The sequence below is a fragment of the Aquarana catesbeiana genome, linkage group LG10, assembly GCF_042186555.1.
Source record: "Aquarana catesbeiana isolate 2022-GZ linkage group LG10, ASM4218655v1, whole genome shotgun sequence".
NCBI classification, from domain to species: domain Eukaryota; kingdom Metazoa; phylum Chordata; class Amphibia; order Anura; family Ranidae; genus Aquarana; species Aquarana catesbeiana.
Genome location: NC_133333.1, coordinates 27,255,904 through 27,280,366, shown reverse-complemented (window position 1 = coordinate 27,280,366; position 24,463 = coordinate 27,255,904). Strand labels below are relative to the sequence as shown.

The window sequence follows — 24,463 nt, the reverse complement described above, 5'->3', positions numbered from 1 at the left end:
CGCAATAAGCGTATATTGATTGGTTTGCGCAAAAGTCATAGCGTCTACAAAATAGGGGGTAGTTTTATGGCATTTTTTATTAGTAATGGTGGTGAGCTGCGATTTTTATCATGACTGTGACATTATGGTGGACACATCAGACACTTTTGACACTATTTTGGGACCTTTGTCATTTATACAGCGATCAGTGCTATAAAAATGCACTGATTACTGTGTAAATGACACTGGCAGAGAAGGGGTTAACCACTAGGGGGTGATCAAGGGGTTAAGTGTGTCCTAGGGAGTGATTCTAACAGTGGGGGGGATGGGCTTCAACTCTCATGACAGCGGTCACTGCTCCCGATGACAGAGAGCAGTGATCTCTGTCATGTCACAAGGCAGAACGAGGAAATGCCTTGTTTACATAGGAATCTCCACGTTCTGCGGCTCTGTGACATGATCGCCGGGAGACCGGCGGACATTGAGTCTGCTGGTCCTGCGCGCACGGTCACGCTGTACATGACAGGCGCGCTCATGCACACCCGCTGGCCCCGCCAATTAAAGGGGATGTACAGGTACGCCCATTTGCCCACCACTCCCATTGTGCCAACATATATCGGCGTGCGGCAAGTGGTTAAAGAGGAGTTCCAGTCTGTAAAAAAAAATGTCAGCAGCTATAAATACTGTAGCTGTTGACTTTTAATATAAGGAAACCTAGATGTCCAGGGATCCCGGGGTGTCGGCACCCCAAGTCGATTCGCCTGTTGGCTTCGGGTGCAGGCGCTGGCATTGTAAGTAGGGGAAACCAGCTGTGAAGCCTTCAGGCTTCACAGCTGGTTTCCTACTCAGCATGCGCGACTCACGTTGTGCATTCTGAATGGTCCCGCTGTCTTCTGGAAGTTGTGTTTGTCCCAGAAGCCAGCGGACGAAGGAGGGGATGGAAATGTCATAGATAGGTGATCTGTGATCTTACCCGGAAGTGGGAACAGGTACCTGTCAAAACCAGGTACTCACTCCCCCTCAAAAAAAGTGCCAAATTTGGCAGTGGAGGGGGGAGGTTGGTTGTAAACCCTTTCATATACCCAGTGAAGTGACTATCCTCAGCTGATACACAGAGGTTAAACAAATCCTCCTACATAAGTTTTATCTGTTTATCTGCAGCCCGCTCTTCTCTACAGCCGTTTAAAGTCCATCATTTATACAGCTTGTCTGAGTGTTAAGAAAGCAGGGGGTGGGGAGCTGAAGTTACTCTCTACAGTGCTCTGTATGGAGAGCTGAGATCTGATTGGAGGGAAGGGATACAACTCCCTTTAACACAGCACATTGAGGCTGTCAGTCACAGCCTGTGTGCTGGAGCTCCCTCCCCTGCCACCTTTTTGTCTCTTGATGTCAGGAAAACTTGTCAGAAGTGATTTATGCTGATAGCAGAGGAATGAGAAAATTACACTTAGTGCTCTGGATTAAGACAATTTCACACTATAGAGGGATATGCTTTGTTCATATTTCATGTCTGAGGTTTACAACCAATTTAATTGCTGTGCTGTCAGCAGGAAGATCTAGGAGCTGGCTGTGTTGTTTGGCAAGTATACCTAGATCACATGTCTGATTAAACAGACTCATAAACTTTTTGAGACATAACACACTTAACGCATACGCGTTTCAACTGTATATTGATCTTTTTTCAAATTTCACCATTTTGTAGATAGTCCTAAAATTGTCAATGGAAGAAATTCCAGTTGTTGGAAAGTTGCTGGAAATCACCTTGCATGTACGTGTGTAATTCAGTCAGTTCCTGAACCAACTCTGAAGTGGAAAATCAATGGGAGGTCCATTAATGTATCAAACCACATGAACGGCAAAGTTAGTATTTTCACTGAGAGATCTAATTCAGTTACCAACAGCACACTGACCCTTCCAGTCAACACAGAAGAGAGTCAGAATATACAGTGTGTGGCTTCCAACATTCATGGAGAGCTTGTTCTGGAGCTATTCAATGAAACAGGTAAGGATCTGAGAAACTTACATAAAAGGATTATTTAACTAAAATAATATAGGCTGTTCAGATTGAATACCCAACCACAAGAAAGGGAAATGAAAATGTCAAGACAGGACTGTTTGAATTGAACACAACTCACCTTGTAAATTGGACTCAACAATCATTCGCTTAACCTCCTGACAAAGGGCTAACAGGAGAGCGACCTTTTATAGTGTGTGGACTGGGACTTTGGCCAAAAAACACCTCTGGTCAGGTGCAAGACTTGTCCAGTGATGTTCTTATTTACAATACATCGTTGGACATTCATTAGGGTAATTCTTGTCGAACATCAAAAAAGTTTGGAATAAATCTGAACTTCCAAACAGGCAGAATTTGGTCTGAACCCAAAGTTCATCCCTTGTAAGCAGGATTACTTCATCATTCCGTACACGAATACATGGCAGGTTCTCAAACAGTTTTTTTGGACTGATTTTTCACATTTTCAGATGAACATTAACTTCTTTACAAGGATTAACTTTACGGTTATGAGTGCCTTATATATCAGTATTTCCACCCAAATTTGAAAAAGAGTGGGGAGGGCGGCTGAGTATACCCGGGCTGGCACTCGTAGATCTTGTGTTGCATAGAATATTGATATGATATATGATATTGTTAACATCTATAAAGTGCCCCCACTGATTAGTGGACATGTTCCCTGTTGAGCTCTCAGTAGGTCAAATAGATGTAACGTTCTAACCTAGTGAAGTACTGGACATTGAGTATTTTTTGTGCCTGTCTTTGGAAGCATTGTGTATCTAATTGCTGACTCTAATGCCCCGCACACACGATCGGACTTTCTGACAACAAACCCGTTGATTTTTGTTCGATAGTTGTTGGCTCCAACTTGTCTTGCATACACACGGTCACACAAATGTTGGCCAACAATTACGAACGTAGTGACGTACAAGACATACGTGATATCTCCATTACGAACGCTAGTTATATCTCCGGCTCGTACTTGATTCCGAGCATGCGTGGATTTTTGTCCGACAGACTTGTGTACACACGATCGTCCGACAACAAACATTTGTTGGCGGAGAATTTGAGAACCTGCTAGCCAACATTTGTGTGCGGAACGTCCGCCAACAAATGTTCAATGGAGCATACACGCGGTCGGACTTTCCGCCAGCAAGCTCACATCCAACATTTGTTGTCGGAAAATCTGATTGTGTGTACGGGGCATAAGATTGATGCCAAAATGTGACATCTACCAACATAAACTGTATGTACTCTAGAAAGTTTTGTTCTGATGTTTCTCAGTTAATATTCTTCTTGATTAAAAAAAAAAAAAAAAGCTGTGGTACAACAAGAAGTGGATTCTGTTCAATAGACCACCAATTTGGGGGTCAGTGCTTGTACACTAAAACCTGAGCTGGAGCTTTTATAGTTACTAAACTACATACTGTTTTGTTTTTTAATTAAAAAAACAGGTTATGGTGAAAAAGTACATCAATTAAAAGTCACATTTCCATTTCTTGAAGTATCTTTGTCTTTGGGCTTTAAGCAGGTCAATACCTAATATAATCAATATTTGCTTGACAGCCTGGTTCTACTCTGGTCTATTTGTTGTCTACTAATATTGACCATTTGAGTGAAAGTGGAACCGCAGACAAAACTTTTTTTTTTTTTAAATTTGAATAGAGTAATGGGGGTCTTAAAATCTGTTATTTTTCCTTCTGTGTCCCATTGGGGGAGATTTCACTTTACTTTCAGTCTCATAGCCAAAACAGGACATGAGAGGAAATCTCTCCAAAGTGCAGGAATCCCAAGTCGTCGGGAAGATTTCCCCTTTATTACTGTTCTAGGGACAACCCAAAATTTGGTATTTGTTTTTCACTTTCTAATTGGTGATAATGGTAAACTGGACAAATAGAGAGGGTGAATCTCCCTCAACGGGGGGGGGGGGGGGGCGCACAGACAGCAATAAAACCTGACAGGTGTTCTAATCCTTCTCCACTCTATCCAAAACTAAAAAAAAAGTTTTGCCTTTAGTTTATACTTTCAATTATTTTATTATTGTAATTACCTTTTTTCTTTCTCAGCTCAGTCAGCATCTAAAGCATTTCCAGCTGCTGCAATATATGGTGGATGTGTGATTGCTGTATTGATAGTGATTGGAATTTTATTAATATTTTTCTACAGAAAGTAAGTCTTTTCTTTCTTTTTTTTTTTCCATAAATTTTTATTAAGTATAATTAAACATACAAGAAACATATGTCACATTATGACATTAATACAGCATGAATTAACAGGTAGTTCATTGAAACACGTGAACTTTAGGCGGTTTACAAATATCCTGTAATAAAGAATATTAATTTTTCATACCTGAGTGGGTACCTGAGATATTTTCAGATCAAAAATAACAATAGGAGAGATTCAGCTAGTTAACGTCTGTACCTAATTTAGGTCTGTGTCAATTTATAAGAGATATTGTTGGCTGCGTAAAATAATGTGGTAAGTCTTTTCCTAAGTGCACATGTATGCTGACACAATTAAATATATCTTCCTGCAATGTTTCACCTTTTTTTGTCTATTTAATACCCCACTCAAGTCTAACTAAAAAATAATGTATTTTCCTGCAGGAGTAAAAAAAAAAATAAGCAGCTCACTACTCACCTCACATCTCTAGTGGTGCTCCCTGCAGATTCACTGTGCTTCCACCAACAGCCAAGCTGTCTACATGTGAGCCTAGAGTACTATGGACCTGCCCCTTAGGGGTGCGTAATCATGTCTTCCCAGTCTTACAGGAGATTAAAGGAGAGAACAGCACTTATGTCACTACATGGTGCCATTCTCTGCAGCATTCAGGACCTCCCAATGCTGGGATAAGAGGATTCATAAAGTCTTGTGCCCAGCCCAAAGACTGCAGGAATATACACTGTATTACCAAAAGTATTGGGACGCCTGCCTTTACATGCACATGAACTATAATGGCATCCTGGTCTTAGTCCGTAGGGTTCAATATTGAGTTGGCCCACCTTTTGCAGCTATAACATCTTCAACTCTTCTGGGAAGGCTGTCCACAAGGTTTAGGAGTGTGTCTATGGGAATGTTTGACCATTCTTCCAGAAGTGCATTTGTGAGGTCAGGCACTGATGTGGACAACAAGGCCTGGCTTAAAATCTCCACTCTAATTCATCCCAAAGGTGTTCTATCGGGTTGAGGTCAGGACTCTTGTTTTTCAGGGGTTGGGTTGGCCCCTTAGTTACAGTGAAGGGAACTCTTAAGGCATCAGCATACCGAGACATTCTGGACAATTTCATGCTCCAAACTTTGTGGGAACAGTTTGGGATGGCCCCTTCCTGTTCCAACACGACTGCGCACCAGTGCACAAAGCAAGGTCCATAAAGACATGGATGAGCGAGTTTGGGGTGGAGGACCTCAACCTGATAGAACACCTTTGGGATAAATTAGAGCGGAGACTACGAGCCAGGCCTTCTCGTCCAACATCAGTGCCTGACCTCACAAATGCACCTCTGGAAGAATGGTCAAACATTCCCATAGACACACTCCTAAACCTTGTGGACAGCCTTCCCAGAAGAGTTGAAGCTGTTATAGCTGCAAAGGATGGGCCAACTCAATATTGAACCCTACGGACTAAGACTGGGTTGCCACATTGGACATTCCAACAGATTCTGGGAAAAAAAATTCTCATTGGGGTTGATTTGCTAAAGGCAAATAGACTGCAATCCGCAAGTACAGTACAATTGCTCCAGGACTTAGTAAATGAAGCAAACTTCATTTGAAAAGAATATCCAATCACATGCAAGGAAAAAAAAAAAGCATTTTTGCTTGCACATGATTGGATGATGGAAGTCAGCAGAGCTTCTGCTCATTTACTAAGCTCTGGAGCAACTGCTCTTGCAGAGTGCACAGTCTATTTGCCTTTAGTAAATCCACCCCATGTGTATACAGTAACTACAGTATAGTCTACAGTAAGTCCAATGTGCAAGAAACAATGTGCATTAGCCCAATCTATCTTCTATTAAAGTCTATTTAAAAAACTTTTTTTTTTTTTTAATAGAGCAACAAAGGGTAGACCCTCTGTTGTTTTTTTTTTTTTTTTTTTTTTACATTGCATGTGTCTTCCATGGTAATTCAACCTTTTTATTGGTCCTCGTGACCACTGTCTCCAGTACAGTGATGATTACTGTCTCCAGTACTGTCTCTTTCTCTTCACTATTTTTTTGAATACGCACATTTTCTGGACTTATTCAATATGCGCATTGAAAAATGATAATGCGTGGAACAATATCCGAGGTATTCAGATAATTAAAAGGTTATGTGTTATTGGATCCCTTGGGCTAGTGAACTTTGAAAATTTGACTTCCACCTGTTGTCTTTGTATATTAATCAGACAATGTCGATCCTTCTTTTTTTTTTTTTACATTTTCAGAAGGAAGATGACAAAGTATACAGAGAATTCAAGGCAGACCCATGTCAGTGTTACTGATCCTATCTATGGCAATTCAGAAATGTTTTCTAATGTAAGTTATCCACGCAAATGTTTTCTGTTATATATATACAAACTCTAGGAAATAAAATGTGAAATGCAGGCAATTAATGAAATATATCAATGAAGTAATATCGTAGTTAGTTCCTTGAATCAGTACATTGTTCTTGGATAAATTATTGGCAGAAAGTATACAGGCATACCCCACTTTTAAGTACACAATGGGGTTTATTTACTAAAGCTGGAAAGTGCAAAATCAGGCTCACTTCTGCTTAGAAACCAATGAGCTTCCAGGTTTTATTACCAAAGCTTAATTGAACAATCTGGGGTTAGGAGCACAGTGGTTTCTATGCAGAAGTGAGCCTGATTTTGCACTTTCCAGATTTAGTAAATAAACCCCATTGTGTACTTAAAAGTGGGGTATGCCTGTAAAAGCTTTTAGCATATTCCCAAAAATGCATATCCAAAATGCATGATACACACGTTTGCATGCCATTGCTAGACGTGCAATTTGTTTCATTCTGAATTAGTTTTTTAACGAATTTCGACAAATTCGTTAACCACCTCAATACTGGGCACTTTCACCCCCTTCCTGTCCAGGCCAATTTTCAGCTTTCAGCGCTGTCGCACTTTTGGTGGTATTTAATCACTGCTGTTTTTTTTATTTTAAAAATAAATAAATAAATAAAAATACCAAAAATGTTGAAAAAAAAAAAAAAGGTTTTTCTTAGATTGTGTCAGTAAATTTTGTAAATAAGTAATTTTTCTCCTTCACTGATGTGTGCTGATCAGGTGGCACTGATAGGCTGCACTGATGGGCACTGATGAGGCTGCACTTATGGGCACTGGTTAGGTGGCACTGATGAGGAGGCACTAATATACCGCACGTATGGGCACTGATAGGTGGCACTGATGAGCACTGATAGACGCCACTGATAAGTGGCACCAGTGGGCACTGATAGGTGGCACTGATGGGCACTTATAGGCGGCACTGGTGGGCACTGATAGGCGGTGTGGATAGGCGGCACTGATGGGCATTGATGGGTGGCACTGATGGGCATTGATGGGCATTAATGGGCAGCACTGATAGGTGGCACTGATAGCCAGCACTGACTGGCATCACTAATGGGCACTGATTGGTAGCACTTGTGGGCACTGATTGCTGGCACTGGTGGGCACTGATTGGTGGCCCTATATTTGTAATCAGGGCACTGATGATCAGTGCCCTGATTAAATGTGTAGATGTCCCCTGCGAGGAGATGCCACTGATCAGCTTTCCTCACCACACCCTCTGTCAGCGTGAGGCGAGGAGCGCAGATTACCGGCATCTTTGTGTTTACATGTGACCGGCTGTGATTGGACACAGCCAATCACATGGTTAAAGAGCCTTGGCCTTTACAGAGATTGGGGTCGCACTGTGTCCTAGCAACACGGTGCAGCCACGATCGCTGCAATGTGTGCGAGAGCAGCCGTTCTGGGACGACATCGCATGACGTCATCCCAGAGCGAGAGCCACACCGCCCCACCGTCATTTGGCGGTGGGTGGGCGGCAAGTGGTTCATTCGGAAATATCCAAATTAACGCTATATATCCGAATTAATGAAAACCTGTTTAACTAATTTTTCCGAATAACTGTAAATTCGAATGTTCGAAAATTTGGTAAATTTGTAAATTCGAAAATTCGGACATTCAGAATTCGAAAATCAAAAACCCAAAAATCTGAAATAATAACTAACTAATAATTAACTTAACTATTAGTAACTATTAACCGGTTCCCGACCATGTCACGCAGATATACTGCGGCACAATGGCTCTCCTGGGCGAAATCCCATACGAGTAAGGCCTACCCTTTTTTGGCCACCAATGGGCGCAAGCGCACGCTGTGCATGGCCGGCAGGCACGATTGCCGCCAGCCACACACGATTGCATGCACAAGCGCCAGCACGGGGATTTGTGTGTAAACACACAAATCCCTGTGCTGTCAGAGGAGAGGAGCCATATCGTTTGTTCCTACTAAGTAGGAAAAACGATGTCTCCTCTCCTAGTCAATCCTATCTCCATACAGTTAGAACACACTGTGGGAACACACAATTAACCCCTTGATCGCCCCCTAGTGTTAACCCCTTCCCTGCCAGTGACATTTACACAGTATAAATGCCAATGGTCCCAAACAAAGTGTCAAAAGTCTCCGATCTGTCCATCACAATGTCGCAGTACCGCTAAAAATCACAGATCACCGCCATTACTGGTAAAATAAAAAATAATAAAAATGCCATAGAAATGCCATAGAAATGCCATAAATCTTTCCCATAATTTGCAGACGCTATAACTTTTGCGCAAACCAATCAATATACGCTTAGTGTGATTTTTTTTTTACCAAAAATATGTAGAAGAATATATATTGGCCTAAACTGATGAAGAAATTTATTTTTATAAAAAATTTGGGGGATATTTATTATAGCAAAAAGTCAAAAATATTGTTTTTTTTTTTAAATTGTTGCTCTTTTTTTGCTTATAGCGAAAAAAATAAAAAACGCAGAGGTGATCAAATACCACCAAAAGAAAGCTCTATTTGTGGGGGAAAAAAGGATGCAAATTTTGTTTGGGTGCAGCATCGAACGACTGCACAATTGTCAGTTAAAACGACGCAGTGCCAAATTGTAAAAAGTGCTCTGGTCAGGAAGGGGGTAAAATCTTCCGGGGCTGAAGTGGTTAAATTATAGGTATTGGAATTTCCTTTCAAATTTGTCTGTTAGTGAACGTAACGAATATGAATTTAAGTTACGAATTATCGCAAATAACAAATGCCGTATCTAAACGAATGGAAATTAACAAATGAATAATGATAAATAACAATATTAATAATAAAAACTTTTTATTATTATTATTTATTATTAATTTATTCAATTCCATTTGTTTAGATGTGGCATTTGTTATTTCGGATAATTCGTAACTTTGGATAAATTCATATTGGTAACATTTACTAACAGCCAAATTTGAAAGAAAATTCCGATACCTATAATTTAATAATTAGTTATTATTAGTTTGTTGGTTAGTTATTAATTTGAATTTTCATTCTAATTTTCGTATTTTCGTATTTTCAAATTTTGGAATTCACTAATTTTCGAATTGCGATCATAACGAATGACCTGAAAAAAAAAATAAAAATGAATAAACCAAAACAAACACATTTTTCAGCAGTGCACATGTCTTGATCTAAGCTAAAGGTAGACTCACGTGAAATTCTCATGTAAAAAAAAAAAAAAAAAAAACTCATGTAAAAGACAAGGAAAGAGAAACAATGCCACCGACTAAGTGTAGTAGTTTATTAGCTCTCATAAAAACAAAAATAATATGCACTCACTCCAAAAAGCAGCAGGCAATGCAGTTCCACTAGATGGCAGCCTTTCCGCAGCCCAGGCACTTCCCCATGCAGATAGCATCTTGCAGAACACCAGAAGTGCTGCTGTGGACAGCATGGGAATCGTCATGGTAGAAGCAGGACACAAGCATGGTGTGATGACGTCAGAGAGGGTGTGGCAACATGTTTCGGGGGCATTCCTACCCTTTTCTCAAGCTTGAGAAGCTTGAGAAAAGGGCAGGAGTGCCCCGAAACATGTTGGAGTTGCATTACATGCTGATTTTCGGATCACACACTGAGTGCATGGGGAGTTGTGCGTTTACATGTACATACATATTTACAAGCCAATAGTAGACCCACCCAAATTTCTTAAAGTACTGTATATGTCTGGGTCCAAAAAACAAACTCTCAATACATCTTTGCAGTACATGTACATTTCCGATATTGTATCCTTTTAAAAATGATGCAAATACACAAAACTACCTGCTGATCTGTCAGAGGTCCAGTAAGCCCCTAACTTCCTATTGATAGCTGACAATGGTGCTTCCCTGCCTGAATTCTCCCCCCCCCAACCCCCCTAGACTACTGAACTCCTTCTATGCCCTCCTTTATGTCTCTATCAATGGACATACACTGATTTCTTTCCAAGTAAATCAGTGCTGTTGCCATGTCTCCCAAGAGCCTGGCCACATACATGTGTAGGAAAAATGGTTTGTGGGAGATGTAGTTCTGGAGGTGTTCCTATGTCACTGAGTTCCCTGTAGCCACTCCTAAAAGAATTTTGCTAACCTGGTAATAAGGTAATTAAAGCTGTTTCCTGCTTCAGAAACAATGTGAAATATGATCTACAGGGGGAGAGGAAGAAATTTGGGTTATGCTTAGACAATTTGTGTATTAATTATAATGTAGCTCCATTGTAGAAAATGGGTGTAATTCATTTTAATAAAATTCAGTGCATTGACTTCCAATGCTCACATTAAAAAAAAAACTATTTTAGAAAAGTATATACTTTCCTCTAAACCTTTACTTTGAGAAAAGTTCTTGCATTAGAAGTCCATGATCTATACGATATGACATATAACAATTTTCTTCAAGGGGTACCATGAATCAGAGCAAAGTCCTCAAAATGATCATCAACCACTTCCAGAAACTGGATCAGTAAATCTGAATTACCAAGATTTGCAGTATATGAGTGTTGACTTTTCGAAGCTGAACCCAAAAGTTGCCATAGAAGAAGAGGAAGTAGAGTATTCTGTGGTTAAACATATAAACTGAGAATTTTTTTTGTAATCATTAAAACTAAAAAGAAAGAGTACAGTAGCCATGTGGTGGACTACAGAAATATGACATTTCCCCCTTTATAACCAGCTTACTTTCACTCTACAAAGATACTGATGTTATACTACACCCTTCTCCTCTGGCCAGCAGGGGGAGAGCTATAGCCAACCAAGCCCATAGACTTCTATGCATAATGCTGAGGATCATGGGGAGTATAGTCTGAAACATCAATCACAGTTCCCATAGCACATTGCAGAGGAAGGAGAGTGGTGGAATACCTTTTAACGGACTGCTCTAAGAACTTCTTTCTCTTGGAGCCAAGAGAACAGATGACAACACATTTGCTGCATACTGAGCTAGACTGCTGAGAGGACAGACCACCAGAGACACCTGAGGTAGAGCAGCACAGACAGCAGTGACAGCATCAGCACTGCTGCTGCAGGGAGACCAAAGTATCCTCTCACCCTCTACTTCCTGCTGCTGAATCTCTGGAGATATTCTGTGGAGAGCCTGAGGGCACCTTTCTACAGCAAGAGTTCACAGCTGCACCACAAGGACTGGCGAGAGAGCATTTCCCATTGTTCGTACTACTAGCAGGGACTGAGTTACTGGAGACAGGACATTAAGTATACTGCACTGATATTGCACCTGTACGGTACCTTTACTGCATCTTTACCGCACCTTTATTGTATACTGGTTTAATAAAACTGTCATTAAGTGCACCAATGCTTCTTAAAGGGCCCCAACAATAGCCGGCAGAAGAACAACATAAAGGACTGCCCCTCCTGTAAAATCATTCTTCAAGTCCCCTTTGTTTGCTTCTCCCATTTCCTTCATATCTATGGACAGTGCATATCCAGTCAGTCTAGGCCTAAGCATAGTCGCCATCAATGCGTTTTGGCAGTATAGCGCCTGTGTTTGGTAAATAAAGCCTTATTATTGTTCACTCCTTCACTTTAGGTGACATTACTGTTTACTGTTTATGCTGATCTGGACACGGGGGGGGGGGGGTTTAGTTACTAAAGGCAAATCCACTGTGCACTACAGGTGCACTTGGAAGTGCACTCGAAAGTGCAGTTGCTGTAGATCCGAGGGGGACATGCAAGGAAGATAAAAAAACAGCATTTTTGCTTGCACATGATTGGATGATAAAATCAGCAGAGATTCCCCTCGTTTCAGATCTTCCCCTCAGATTTACAGCGACTGCACTTTCAGTGCACTTGTAGTGCAGAGTGGATTTGCCTTTTAGCAAATCAACCCCCAAGTGTCATCTTAGTGCCTCTTAGTATTTATTACTAATCACCCTGTATGCTGAATTGTGTTATTATCATTGTTAATATATTTCTATGCTTACTTTGTTACCAATAATATCAGGGGATATTAAGTTTGCCTTAAATTCCTCTGTGCTTGTTTTCTTATAAATGGACTACTTTTGGGTACTAAGTATTACTTTCAGTGATTTTCTGTGATTTCCTGTGATATTGCATGCTTTGTACACTCAACCCAGTGTGTGAGAAGGGTGGAAGTTCTTAAAGAGGTTGAGGCAAAGAACAGAGAATCCATCCTAACCAGCGGCTCCTATGGGGGTAATGCTACAGTACAATTGCCTAAGGCTGGCCATACATGGTCGAATGTCGAAAGAATTTTCTTTTGAAAATCAGAAAATGTGTGCGTTTTGTGATCCGAAGGTGCCACCATTGATTTCCAAATTCGACCCACCAAGCCTTCAATTGCACCTCTTTTTCGATTACATTTCTCACACGAATCTCCAATTAATGATTAGAAAATCGTTCGTTTTTCAAAAAATTTCCAACATGTCTGATTACTCAAATTCAATGGCCACACGAAAAAATTGTCTGTTGCTGCAGCCCACTAATGGTGCGAAATATGAACGAAAATTCTTAGATAAGATTTTCGAAAAGGAAATTCTTTCAAAATTCGACCCATGTATGGCCTGCCTAAGTATAGAGAACACTGGGCAGCCTTGTCTGAAAGTACATATGGAAAGATACACTGTTTGGAAAATACGACTGTAATTGCATCTAAAAACTCAAAACCAAAAATGTAATATATTATAACTTACTAGTACTTGATGTGTTTTTTTACCAAGTATCTTTTGCTTTATTTTTAGCTGGTAATTCTACAAAAACAATACTTCCTGCCCCTGGATGGCTACATCATGCCTCCACTGTATGTATGGAGGAAGCTATAGTTTTCACCCTAGGTCAGTGATGGAGAACCTTGGCATCCCAGATGTTTTTGAACTACATTTCTCATGATGCTCACCTACCCTGCAGAGTGCATGAGCATCATGGGGAATTTAGTTCCAAAACATTTGGGGTGCCAAGGTTCGTCATCACTGCCCTAGGCTTTCCTGATCTGACATATTATAAATGGTGCAACGCTCCTTTAAGTGCCTATACAAATCATATTACTACTATATCTTACTTTACCAGTTCTTAAATGTAGTGCTTGCATTTATTTTTTTTAGAGTTGATTTTCAGCTTCAAATGTGTCTATTGTCTAATGACATTGACCAAATACGGGCATGTGTCCATATAAAGGCACTGATGTCAATAGCATTGCGCCCTTTTGTTTATATGTACTGCGGGGCGGGGAATAATAGTTGAATGCTTACTACAGGTAAAACAAAATGTTTTAAGGATATTTATTAAAAATATTGTTTTCTGCAGGTCACAATTACATCAATTTTTTTTTTATGTAAGCTAGACAAATACAGAGACATAATGCAACATTCATAAAATTGCAAAAAAGAACACAAAAAACAAACTTGATCTTCAACCCAAAAAATCTTAAAAATAAGTTTAGACTCAAGAGTTACCATTTTTAAAGCCAGTTTGTCATAGATATGGTCATATAATGCAACATTCATAAAAATTAGAACAGATAACTTTGCATAGCAAATTTGATCATCACCCCCCTCCCCCCCCCCAAAAAAAAAAATGTACAGCGGGTACTTAAAAAATAATCAACAATACTTCAAAGCCAATTTGTCATAGATATGGTTAAATGTAAAAAATGATATTGATATATATATATATATATATATATATATATATATATATATATATATATATATATATAGCTACTCCCACAGAAGCCACTGGAATTTTGCCCAGGTTCTTCCCCAGTGGATTGCCCCGTGGCCAAGCACACAAACACAGTCACACTTTTCCTCATTAGCCAGTCTAGGGGTGTTCTTTTTGTTTTTATTTTTGGAGACCTTGGGTAGGGTTGAGGGAATTGAGCGGGATACTACAAAAACAGAAACTATGTATAAGTTGAAGGACCATGAACATTCTGAACTCACACTTTGAGTGTTTATGGTCCTTCAAAGTCCAGTTTTTTGAGGAAACTGTGGACCTGAACCTCTAATTTCCCATCCAATTAGTCTCAACCATTTTTTTATGTATAAGTTGAGGGCAGCAAACTCCTTTCTGAAAAGCTGAAGCAGAAGCCCTTGGTTGTAGCAAGCAGTGGACTTGGCTTTGGAATAGAAGCAGTTAACAGCACACAAGCTTTTTTCTTTACAGCAACAAGAGCAGAGTCCCTTCACAGAGAACCAGACATACTAAGCTATTTAAGACACCAGTCGATGTCCCCTTTAGCAAACACACAGCTGACGCTCTAGCACCAGACCGGTGGCAGCAGCCAAAAGTCTCCAAGATCTCTCACAATTGTGTGTACTCACAAAAAGGTCCAGGGGAAGTTGTTTGCCTCCTTCCATCTTGCCAATGTGACCTTTCTTTAGTGATACCAGACTAAATCTTCAGCAGACAACCCCATCAGTCAGCTCTCTTTAGCTTCAGCATCCAGGCCCTCAGGTCACCCACCTGAGGCCTCATGAACAGCAAGTACCTGCCAGCACTGCCATGGAGGGCAGCAAGCACTCCAGGCTGAACTAATCCTATCCAGGAAAAGACCCAGAGCCCAGTGTACTCAGAGAATATACAGTCTTCCAGCATTCCTTCAGGGACAAGCTTTTTTTTGAGAGGTAAAAAACAGCATTGCTCTGAGTATTGCTGTCTATCAGTAAGGCCATTTAGAGTCAACAGAGCTTGTGACGTCATCCCGCAAACCCAGAAGTAGACAAGCAATTTATTGTTGTATTTATAGACTGTTGGTAGCACAATATGGACATTAACTTAAGAGTGTGGATTATAAATGGGCATGTAATGTGTTTAATATAGAGGATTTTTTTTTCAATGGTTGTTGGCTTTATGGAATAGTTTGTATATACGGTTCATGGATTATATGTAAATAAGTACATAAGGGGTTTTTTTGTTGTTGCTGCACTTTACAGCGTATTCAAGGCCATTTAGCATCACCCTAAGTCTTGTTAGGGGACTAGTTTGTTGGTCAATGGTGTGAAGGAATGTGATGTAGATAATAATAGTAATCTGAAAATGTCTATTTTCTTATGTGCATACATACTTTTCTCCTTACTCATTATATAAGTATACAGATTTGCTCTGTTCCTATATTTTCTCAAGATGGCGATTACCCCCTGCATCCCACACACAGAAGAACGCGGAACTGGAGATAAGAACAAAGAGAGCCAAACCTCGTTATGAAAATTATCCATCTTCTTTTCTATCTTAACCAATGAGATGTACCTATTAGACTAACATAGCAATGACGTATTTGTGTGTATAAAACATTAACACCGCCTTGAATAAAGCAGAAGTGGAATGAGTTAGCAATTCTGAGCGTGTCTCAGAGTGTTTACTTTTATATGCATGCATATCAACACTTTTCAAATTAGAGACAGCAGCAGATAACCTTGAGCTCGATTGTAGCTCTTAATCATTCCCATACCAGATGGTGCCGAAACCCGGGACCTCAGGCTACGGTCGAAGTTATACCGCGACAAGCATTCGGGCGTTAATTGAAAGATAACAGAGGGGGTCTTGCGCAGCCCTAACAGTACCGGTGAGTTGATTGATATTCTTACCACTGTACGACTCTCTTATCTTTCGGTTGACGGCTGGATTCTGTCGGTATGCTGAGACTGTCTTAGAGGCAGGTATTTCCTCGCCTGAGGTTGTTTTAACGAACCTGCTGATGGGTTTCTGCTGACTGTATTTGTTCACTGTCTGCCATTCTTTGGGCTACGAAACTCAGCAGTCTAAGGGTGCTACATGTGTGAATGGGTAGTCTCATCGTCAGATGAGATTGTTTCCCGTGTGGCAAACGTTATGGACGGGTTACTCTAGGTTCGACGAACCTTTGAGGGGAATTTCAGCTGCTGGCTTTGCAGCCTGAAGTGCTACATGTGTGAATGGGTAGTCTCATCTCTGTCATGAGATTGTTTCCCTTGTGGCAAACGTCTATAAACGTGTTTATTTTGCAGGGTGGTCTGCCCTTGTGGTTATTTTAGCCTGCTGAAATTTTGCAGTTCGAAGAGTGGCAGGTGTAATGTCCTGTCGTGATTGTATTTGTGGTTTATTGTTTGATATACACGAGAGGGGGAAGGAGGCTACCCGAAGGATCTGTTGGGTCGCAGGCTGTAGCTCCTCACTCCCCCTCCCACCGAAGGAATTTGCTGATAAGAACGCTGAGAAAAATATTAACTCCTTGGTTGTATGTATTCCCCTCTCAAGCCGTTAGCCGAGAAACAGAAAGTGATATTGCAAAGAAGATGTTGAAATAGTTAACAAAGTTGAAAGAAGTGAGGAAAGTTATGTTGTAGAAGAAACAGGGAGAAAAATCCTGTGTGATAAAGAAAATTGGATAAAGGAAGTTAAGCAAGATGGCAATTGTATTATGTATGTGTATCACAGAACTGATGATATGTTGGAACTTTAAACAAAGGAGGGGAGGGACAGCACTGCCCTCCGTCTAACAACCACTCCTTTCTCACCACCCAAGCACAACCCACTGTGACAACTCAGCCAGGCGGCCATCTTAGTGCACCCATGCCTTCACTTTCTACCCAGTCCAGTGCACTTCCTGCCGGCGGCCATCTTGGTACACCCAGTAAGCTTAAACAGCCTGTACCCAGCCCTCCCTGTTTTAAACCAAGATGGTTCATACCACACACCTGTCTTCCCCAATACGGGAGCATCACATTCCCAGGCCGGATATGTTAATGATGAAGAAGCATCTGAGTGGGAAGCCCGACAGCAGGCAGCAAGGCCACCCACTGATTTAACCCCCAATCCGGCTCCAGACTCTCAGTTCCGAGAGGATCTCAAACACATGCTGGCAACCGTAAAGAACAGTGCCCCTTGCCAGCCCCTGCCCCAACAACAGTCTCGGTTACCAGAAGGGGCACCAGTGATGTATGTCGCTTTTACTCTATCACAAGCAGCGGCCTTAGTGACAAGTCTGCCTGACCCAGAGAAGCAGCCAATTCCCTTCTACCACAGGATAGTGCAGATACAAGAAACTTACTCAGCTGCCTGGAGAGACTTGATCAGCCTATGCCAAATCAAAGCAGGATATGTCTTTTGGCCAGTCATGCAGATGGCCTTCAATGATGCCTGCCTGACAAGTGCCACTTCCTACACCTCAGGCGTGGAGTTCTGTGCACAGCTCCACGACTGGGCAAAGGAGAAGTTGACGGATCAGAAGACCACAATCCTAGATATTACCCAAGATAAAGGGGAGTCTGTGAAGAAGTATCATGCTAGACTCATAAAGGCACACACACACATGTTATCAACTGCTTTTGTTTCAGGGCTCAGAGAGGATATCAGAAAAGGCCTGATGGTGGCCCGCCCTGAATACCATTCAATGAAAATGTCTGATTTATTGTTGGTGACCAGAGGTATAGAAAATCAAAAAGGTAAAAAACCAACGCCCCTCATGGTAACCCATGACGAAGATCCCGCCTACACTAGTCCACCACCACTGCCCAATACCAGGGAAAGGATCACCTGTTACAACTGTGGGAAACGGGGTCACTTCAAAAAAGAATGCAGAGCCCCAAGATGTCCCAGAGATGGACAGGGGTGCAGCCAAAAGTGTGTTGAGGGTGGTGAATCTGCCTAATAATTCTTTTCTTTCCACTATTGATGTTTCCTGCGTAGGAATGGATGGGGTGCCCCGCTCCAGTCCACTTCCTGATTTGTTTGCCAGATTTGTGGTGTCCTCTACATGTCCCTTGAATCTACTAGGACCTGACGTGTTGTCCGGACTACAGGCCTCAATCAGGACACGCCTGAAGGGGGGATGAAGTTACATACTCCCCTATCTTTAGAAGACTAATCTGCTTTGTGTTCTCTGTCTCTCCTGATGACACTTAATGAAGAAAAAAAAAACTTCAAGTTCAATACTGCAGGAAGTACTTGACAGAATCCCTGCGTGCCTATGGTCCACAGGACCAGAAGACAACGGTCACTTAAAGGTGCCACCAGTTTCAGTCAAGCTAAAAGAGGGCGCATCATTGCCCCGGAAACCACACAATAACCCCAAGAAGAGAATCCTAAAAAGAGAACCAGGTACCTACTGTGGATGCCTTTGACTGCAAAATACCTCACAGAGGTGGACCTTACAAACGTTTTCTTCAGTGTCCACCCTCACCCCTCCTGCTGGTACCTTTTTGCATTCATCCACGGAAAGAAACGGCAACATACCTAAACAGTTGTGCCACAAGGGGCACAGAACTTTCCAAGCCAGTTTGCAAAAGCTATGGCTATCATCCTTGACACATGACAAAAGGAACACCCGGAAGTGATTCTCTTCCAACATGTTGATGACCTTCTCTTTTGTGTAGCTGACTTACCCCCTCTTGAAGTCACCTCAGAAAGCCTGTTGTGCTATCTTGCCAACCAGGGGTGCAGAGCCTCAAAGCCCAAATTGCAGTGGTGCTCAACACCTGTCATTTTCCTTGGACTAATTTCCTAGTGCAGAGCATGGATTCCAGAAGCCTTCCTACTGATGCTCTGCAATCAGACCCCTTCCAGATGTCTCCTGAAGAAATATCTACGTTTGAGGCCCTCAAGTGTGCCATCTCAGGCGATAGGGCTCCCAGCCTACGACAAAACGCTCAAGCTCTTTGTATCCAAACGTCTGGGACATGCTGCAGGTGTACTCACCCAATCACACGGCATCAGCCTACGCCCTATAGGATATTATTCCTGTCGGCTGGATGCGGTAGCAAGAGGAGGCCTATTGTGTCTGTGAGCTGGCTTTGCTACACAAGCCTTGCTTGACAAAACTTTGAACTTGGTCCTCGGACACTGCCTCGTTCTGCTTGCTCCCCATGATGTTGTTGCCATATTCAACCAAGATCCAGCCGAAACACTTGTCCACTACCAGACACTTGAGACTCCAGTGTTCCCTCCTACTGGACAGCATTACTCTATTAAGTTGTCAAACACTGAACCCTACCACCCTTCTTCCACTTCTCGAGGGGGGAAAAGGAGGAGGAGTAGAGTCTTGGCTTGTCACCCCATGACCACACAGGACACGCGGTCACCACTGAAAACACTGTTCTACAAGCTGAAGCCTGATGTCTACACAGGAGGCAGAGCTGTAAGCACTTACTACAGCATGTAAATGGGCAGAGGGAATAAGAGCCAACATTCATATTGACTCAAGATATGCTTTCAGCATTGCCCATGATTATGGTGTTATCTAGGACAGAGGATTCCTGATGGCTGCAGGAACACCTGTGAAAACTTGATTGATGCCTTGCTTCTCCCAACCCAAGTGACTATTCTGAGTAAAAGCACACGACAAAATGAACTCAAAGGAAGCTTAAGGCAATCATCTAGTCAATTCAGCTGCCAAACAGACAGCTGGTGGTCCACGGGAAGTGGACAGCAGGGTGGTAGAAGAAGACCACCCCGTGCTTACCTTACAGACTTTCCCAGTGGACAGAGTTTATCTAAAAGAACTACAGGAAACAACAAGTCCGGATAAGAAGGAAAGCTGGAAACGGAGAGGAGCAACTCTCAGGAATGGACTATTCGAGTGCAACAAGAAGCCTTGTCTACCCAGGAGTATGTACCCAGCTGTGGTGCAATGGGCACATGGAGCTCCCCACTTGACAAAGACTTTTATGAACTCTCTTATCAACAAGTGTTGCACCAAGAGTTACTCCACTGACCGACAGCTTCTGCAGATCATGCATTATCTGCACCAAATGTAACCCAGGAAGCACAGAAGAAGCACCTGGCAAAAGCCCTATACCCCATTCCAGAGGATGCAAATTGATCATTCTCAAGTGCCAAGAAGTGACAGATTTGAAAACGCCCTAGTGGAAGTGGTCACGACTGCCAGGACCACAGCTAAGAAACTACTGAGTGAGATAGTATGTAGATTTGGGGTCCCAGAGGTGATATTGAGAGATCAGGGACCAGCCCTAACAACAACCCTTACAAAAGAGATTTGGGCAACACTGGGGGTTCAGATGGCACTACACATCCCATACCACCCTCAAAGTAGCGGGAAGGTAGAAAGGATGAATGGGACACTAAAAACAGGATGTTAAAGATGGCCCAAGAGACTAACATGAGTTGGCCAGACAGTTAGCCCATTGCTCTGTTTAGTGTCAGACACACCCCCGGGGGAAACATGCCCTATCCCCTTATGAAATTTTGTTTGGTTCAGCCCCCAGACTTGGTTGTTACTTTCCACAACAGTTACAGTTGCAGTCTGATGTGTTGACTAATTATGTAACCACATTATCACGAGAATTAACCTGAATGCATGTCCAGGTGTTTTCTTCCATTCCAGATCCTGAATCAGATACAGGAACACACCAACTACTGTCTGGAGATCCTTGAGCCAAGTTATGATGGTCCATTCCAAGTTTTGTTGACCACAGCCACCTCAGTCAAGTTGGCCAGGAAGAACACCTGAATGCACGCTTATCACTGCAGGAGAGCGTGTTTTCGGGTGCTGCATATCCTTTTTCTGTTTGATCTAGGGGGGAGGGGCCCAGGAGGTGGCCATCACAAAAATGATAACATAATTACGTTTTGGTGTAACTCTTCAGGTACACATGTGACCACCTTTACCTTAGATTACTGTGACATAGTACCTTGTCCTTTTGACCCTTCATGGTGATGCCATTGGTACAGTGATATCCCTGACGGTAAGGACATATATGTATGCCACACAGACAGTTACTGGGGACAGAGTTGTGGTTTCTGTGGGGGCCAGTGGGTTGGAACACAGGGCCAGACTGGGCGACCACAGAGTGCATTAGACAAAAAAGATGAAAATAGAAAGCCCCATATCCTAACCAAAGATACCCCTGATACATACACTGACCCAGCACACAGTCAGAGGAGGAAGCGAGCAGCTCTCTCCGGAAGCTTTGATCCTCATGTATACATACATGTCATAGGGGTTACAAGGGGGGTCCCTGATGAGTTTAAAGGCAGGGATCAGGTAAAAGCTGGTTTTGAGTCTTTGATCCCCATAACAACTGTCAGCAAGAATGTAGATTGGATTAACTACATGTCAATACAATAGAGTTTGTCGATCAGCATACCTGTCTCCATGTGTTCATCTCTAGAGACCAGCTGACCCTCACCTGACTGCTTTTGTAACCTCTCCTCTAAGCATGGCCCCACCCCAGGCCCTATCAGGGAACCCTATATTAACCTGTGCACTGCAAGCCAGCAGTGCTGATTAACCACTGTGTGTTAGCCTTTGTGTGTACTTGCTGTGTTTCCTACATATGATTTCTGTTACCGACTTTGGCCTGTTTCCGGCCATCCCTGTTTGCCTGTGACCCTGATGTTCCAGCCAGCTCCCTCCTTCCTCATCTCCTGTAGTCTACCGTGAGCGTGAGCTGTGAGACCCTGGGGACCGCGACCTGGAGCCAGACTGCAGCGCAGTCCATCCTCACCACTAGAGGCTCTGGTGAACACCTGCTGGCTCTTAGACTCCGCACCCTGGGGAATCTATGCTCTAGCTCCCAGTGGGATCTGTGTCAGTGATCCAGTAGACCTGCTTCCTGAACCTCCCAGGGTTCAATCCGCAGCAGTCAGTGCTAGGGTCCACTATCTTGCGGTGCACTCCTGATCCCAACGGTGTGTATCTGTCACCCAGCCTCTAGGTGACCTGACACTACACATATTATAACCAACAGAGATTTGTAAATTACACTAAAAATGCCCTCCAGGGAATTGCTGACCAGTTAGCCCCCACTTCCTACATGACATTCCAGGACCGGATGGCCTTAGACATGGTGCTAGCTGGGAAAGGAGGTGTTTTGTAAAATCATAGGAAAAAACGGGAACCTGTTGTACATACATTCCTGATAATACTGGCCCAAATGGTAAGGTTACTTTAGCTATAAAGAAATTAGAAGATCTGTCACTAGAGTTGAAGAAGAACTCAGGTATCACAGACCCATGGGACCAATATTTTAGCTGGATGAGTGGGTGGCAGAAGGTGCTCGCCCAGATACGGGTAACGGTATTAATAATCCTGGTCCTTTTAGCCCTGATTATATGCTGTATTCTACCTTTTGTAAAAAAGTTAATGAGCAAGGCTGTAGACAATAGCACACCTACATTTCTCCACCAAGAAGAAGAGGACCCCCTTATGATGGAAGATGACAAACCCTTCACTCCCCTACAGTCACTCCCTGTCCATAACCTCATAATCCTATAGGGTTTTTAGGGATAGATAGCGCCTGACTGCACCTCTCCAGCTGTATCGAGGAGGGAAGTGAACAGTTGCTGCCCAATTCTATATACAGCTTAAAAGAGTTGCTGAGGAGAAGGGCCAGGCTAAAAAGTAGGACCTTTAGTATTAGGGACAGAAAAGAGAAAATAGTCATTTTAGGGGGGATTGTGAAGGAATGTGATGTAGATAATAATAGTAATCTGAAAATGTCTATTTTCTTATGTGCATACATACTTTTCTCCTTACTCATTATATAAGTATACAGATTTGCTCTGTTCCTATATTTTCTCAAGATGGCGATTACCCCCTGCATCCCACACACAGAAGAACGCGGAACTGGAGATAAGAACAAAGAGAGCCAAACCTCGTTATGAAAATTATCCATCTTCTTTTCTATCTTAACCAATGAGATGTACCTATTAGACTAACATAGCAATGACGTATTTGTGTGTATAAAACATTAACACCGCCTTGAATAAAGCAGAAGTGGAATGAGTTAGCAATTCTGAGCGTGTCTCAGAGTGTTTACTTTTATATGCATGCATATCAACACTTTTCAAATTAGAGACAGCAGCAGATAACCTTGAGCTCGATTGTAGCTCTTAATCATTCCCATATCAATGGTACAACCAGTACTAGGCCCCTCTGCTTGTAATCAACATTATAAAGCAAAAAAAGTACACATTCAGAGATAAAAAAGGAAACAAGAGGGTTGTGGACAATTGCTTAAATTGTCTTAAAGAGGAACTGCAGTCTGCTCACATAATTTGTAATAAAAACATCTTTGCCATTCTGAAGCCAAACCACTTTGTTTGTTATTTTATATATACTGTGATTCTGAACTTGCCAAATATTCTGCAGAAATCTCCCTCCACTGAGTCTTGCTGCATCCATTTTAACTGTGGGCAGCTGAAGCTGCTGCTTGTTCACTTCCGGGATTTAAACAGACACACAGAGGCACACCTCCAGCTCTGCAGCTCTCATTGGCCCTCTTATGAATTCTCCCCCCTCCCTTCCTGGCAAACTCTCACGAGAGTGAGAGAGAGAGCTGTGCATAATGTCATAAGCCTAGGCTTTTTACAGACGAGAAACAGGAAGTGGGTTGTATAAGGTATTTACTGGCAGAAAAAAAAATGTTTTACTATCCAAAGTTAAAACAACAAGAGCAGAAGATTTAATAGATGGAAAGATGAACAAAAATGACTGAAGTTCTGCTTTAAGGGGAAAATAATAGTGATGAGCTTAAAAATATTCAATCCAGCCATGCGTTATATGGAACTCCCACAGACAGGCAAATGTTCCTGGTGGTTACAAATATTCTCTAATGGTGACAGATACCTTTAATTTTCAATTGATCTCCTGGTTCCCATGAAGCCTATTGGATCTTAGGCCCAGGTTGTATATTGAGTCTCTGCTTCTGCCATAGATAGCAGTAAAATGTATACCTAGGTACTACTCAGATTTATCCCATCAAACTTCCCTCTCCCTGTCTAGATCATGTCCCAGAATTCATTTTTTTCTTACCTGATAGTGAGAGATATCTTTTATATCTCCCTGTGACATCATCATAAGTCATGCAAAAGTCTTGCAGGGATAATCGCTGGGAGGTCAGGTCCTACTGACATAGGCATACCCCCAGAACTACATTTCCCATTCTCCTACATGGCAGCAAAAGGTGGGGGGGTACCTACCGTAGCTTGTAAGGCCCCTTTTACACAGGACGGGCTTCGTGTAGACCAGC

General features: G+C 42.2%; 1 protein-coding gene across 3 annotated transcripts in view; it reads left to right on the top strand.

The window, feature by feature from the left end:
* The window catches only part of LOC141110485 (sialic acid-binding Ig-like lectin 13), a 44,017-nt gene extending 31,959 nt beyond the window's left edge, over positions 1–12,058 (top strand). For all 3 annotated transcript variants that reach the window (XM_073601850.1, XM_073601849.1, XM_073601848.1), the window contains 4 exons: positions 1,682–1,981; positions 4,057–4,159; positions 6,411–6,501; positions 10,924–12,058. In XM_073601850.1, coding sequence (XP_073457951.1) covers positions 1,682–1,981; positions 4,057–4,159; positions 6,411–6,501; positions 10,924–11,103 — 674 coding nt within the window. In that variant the 3' untranslated portion in view covers positions 11,104–12,058. The remainder of the gene's footprint in view (positions 1–1,681; positions 1,982–4,056; positions 4,160–6,410; positions 6,502–10,923) is intronic.
* Positions 12,059–24,463: the final 12,405 nt, after the last annotated feature.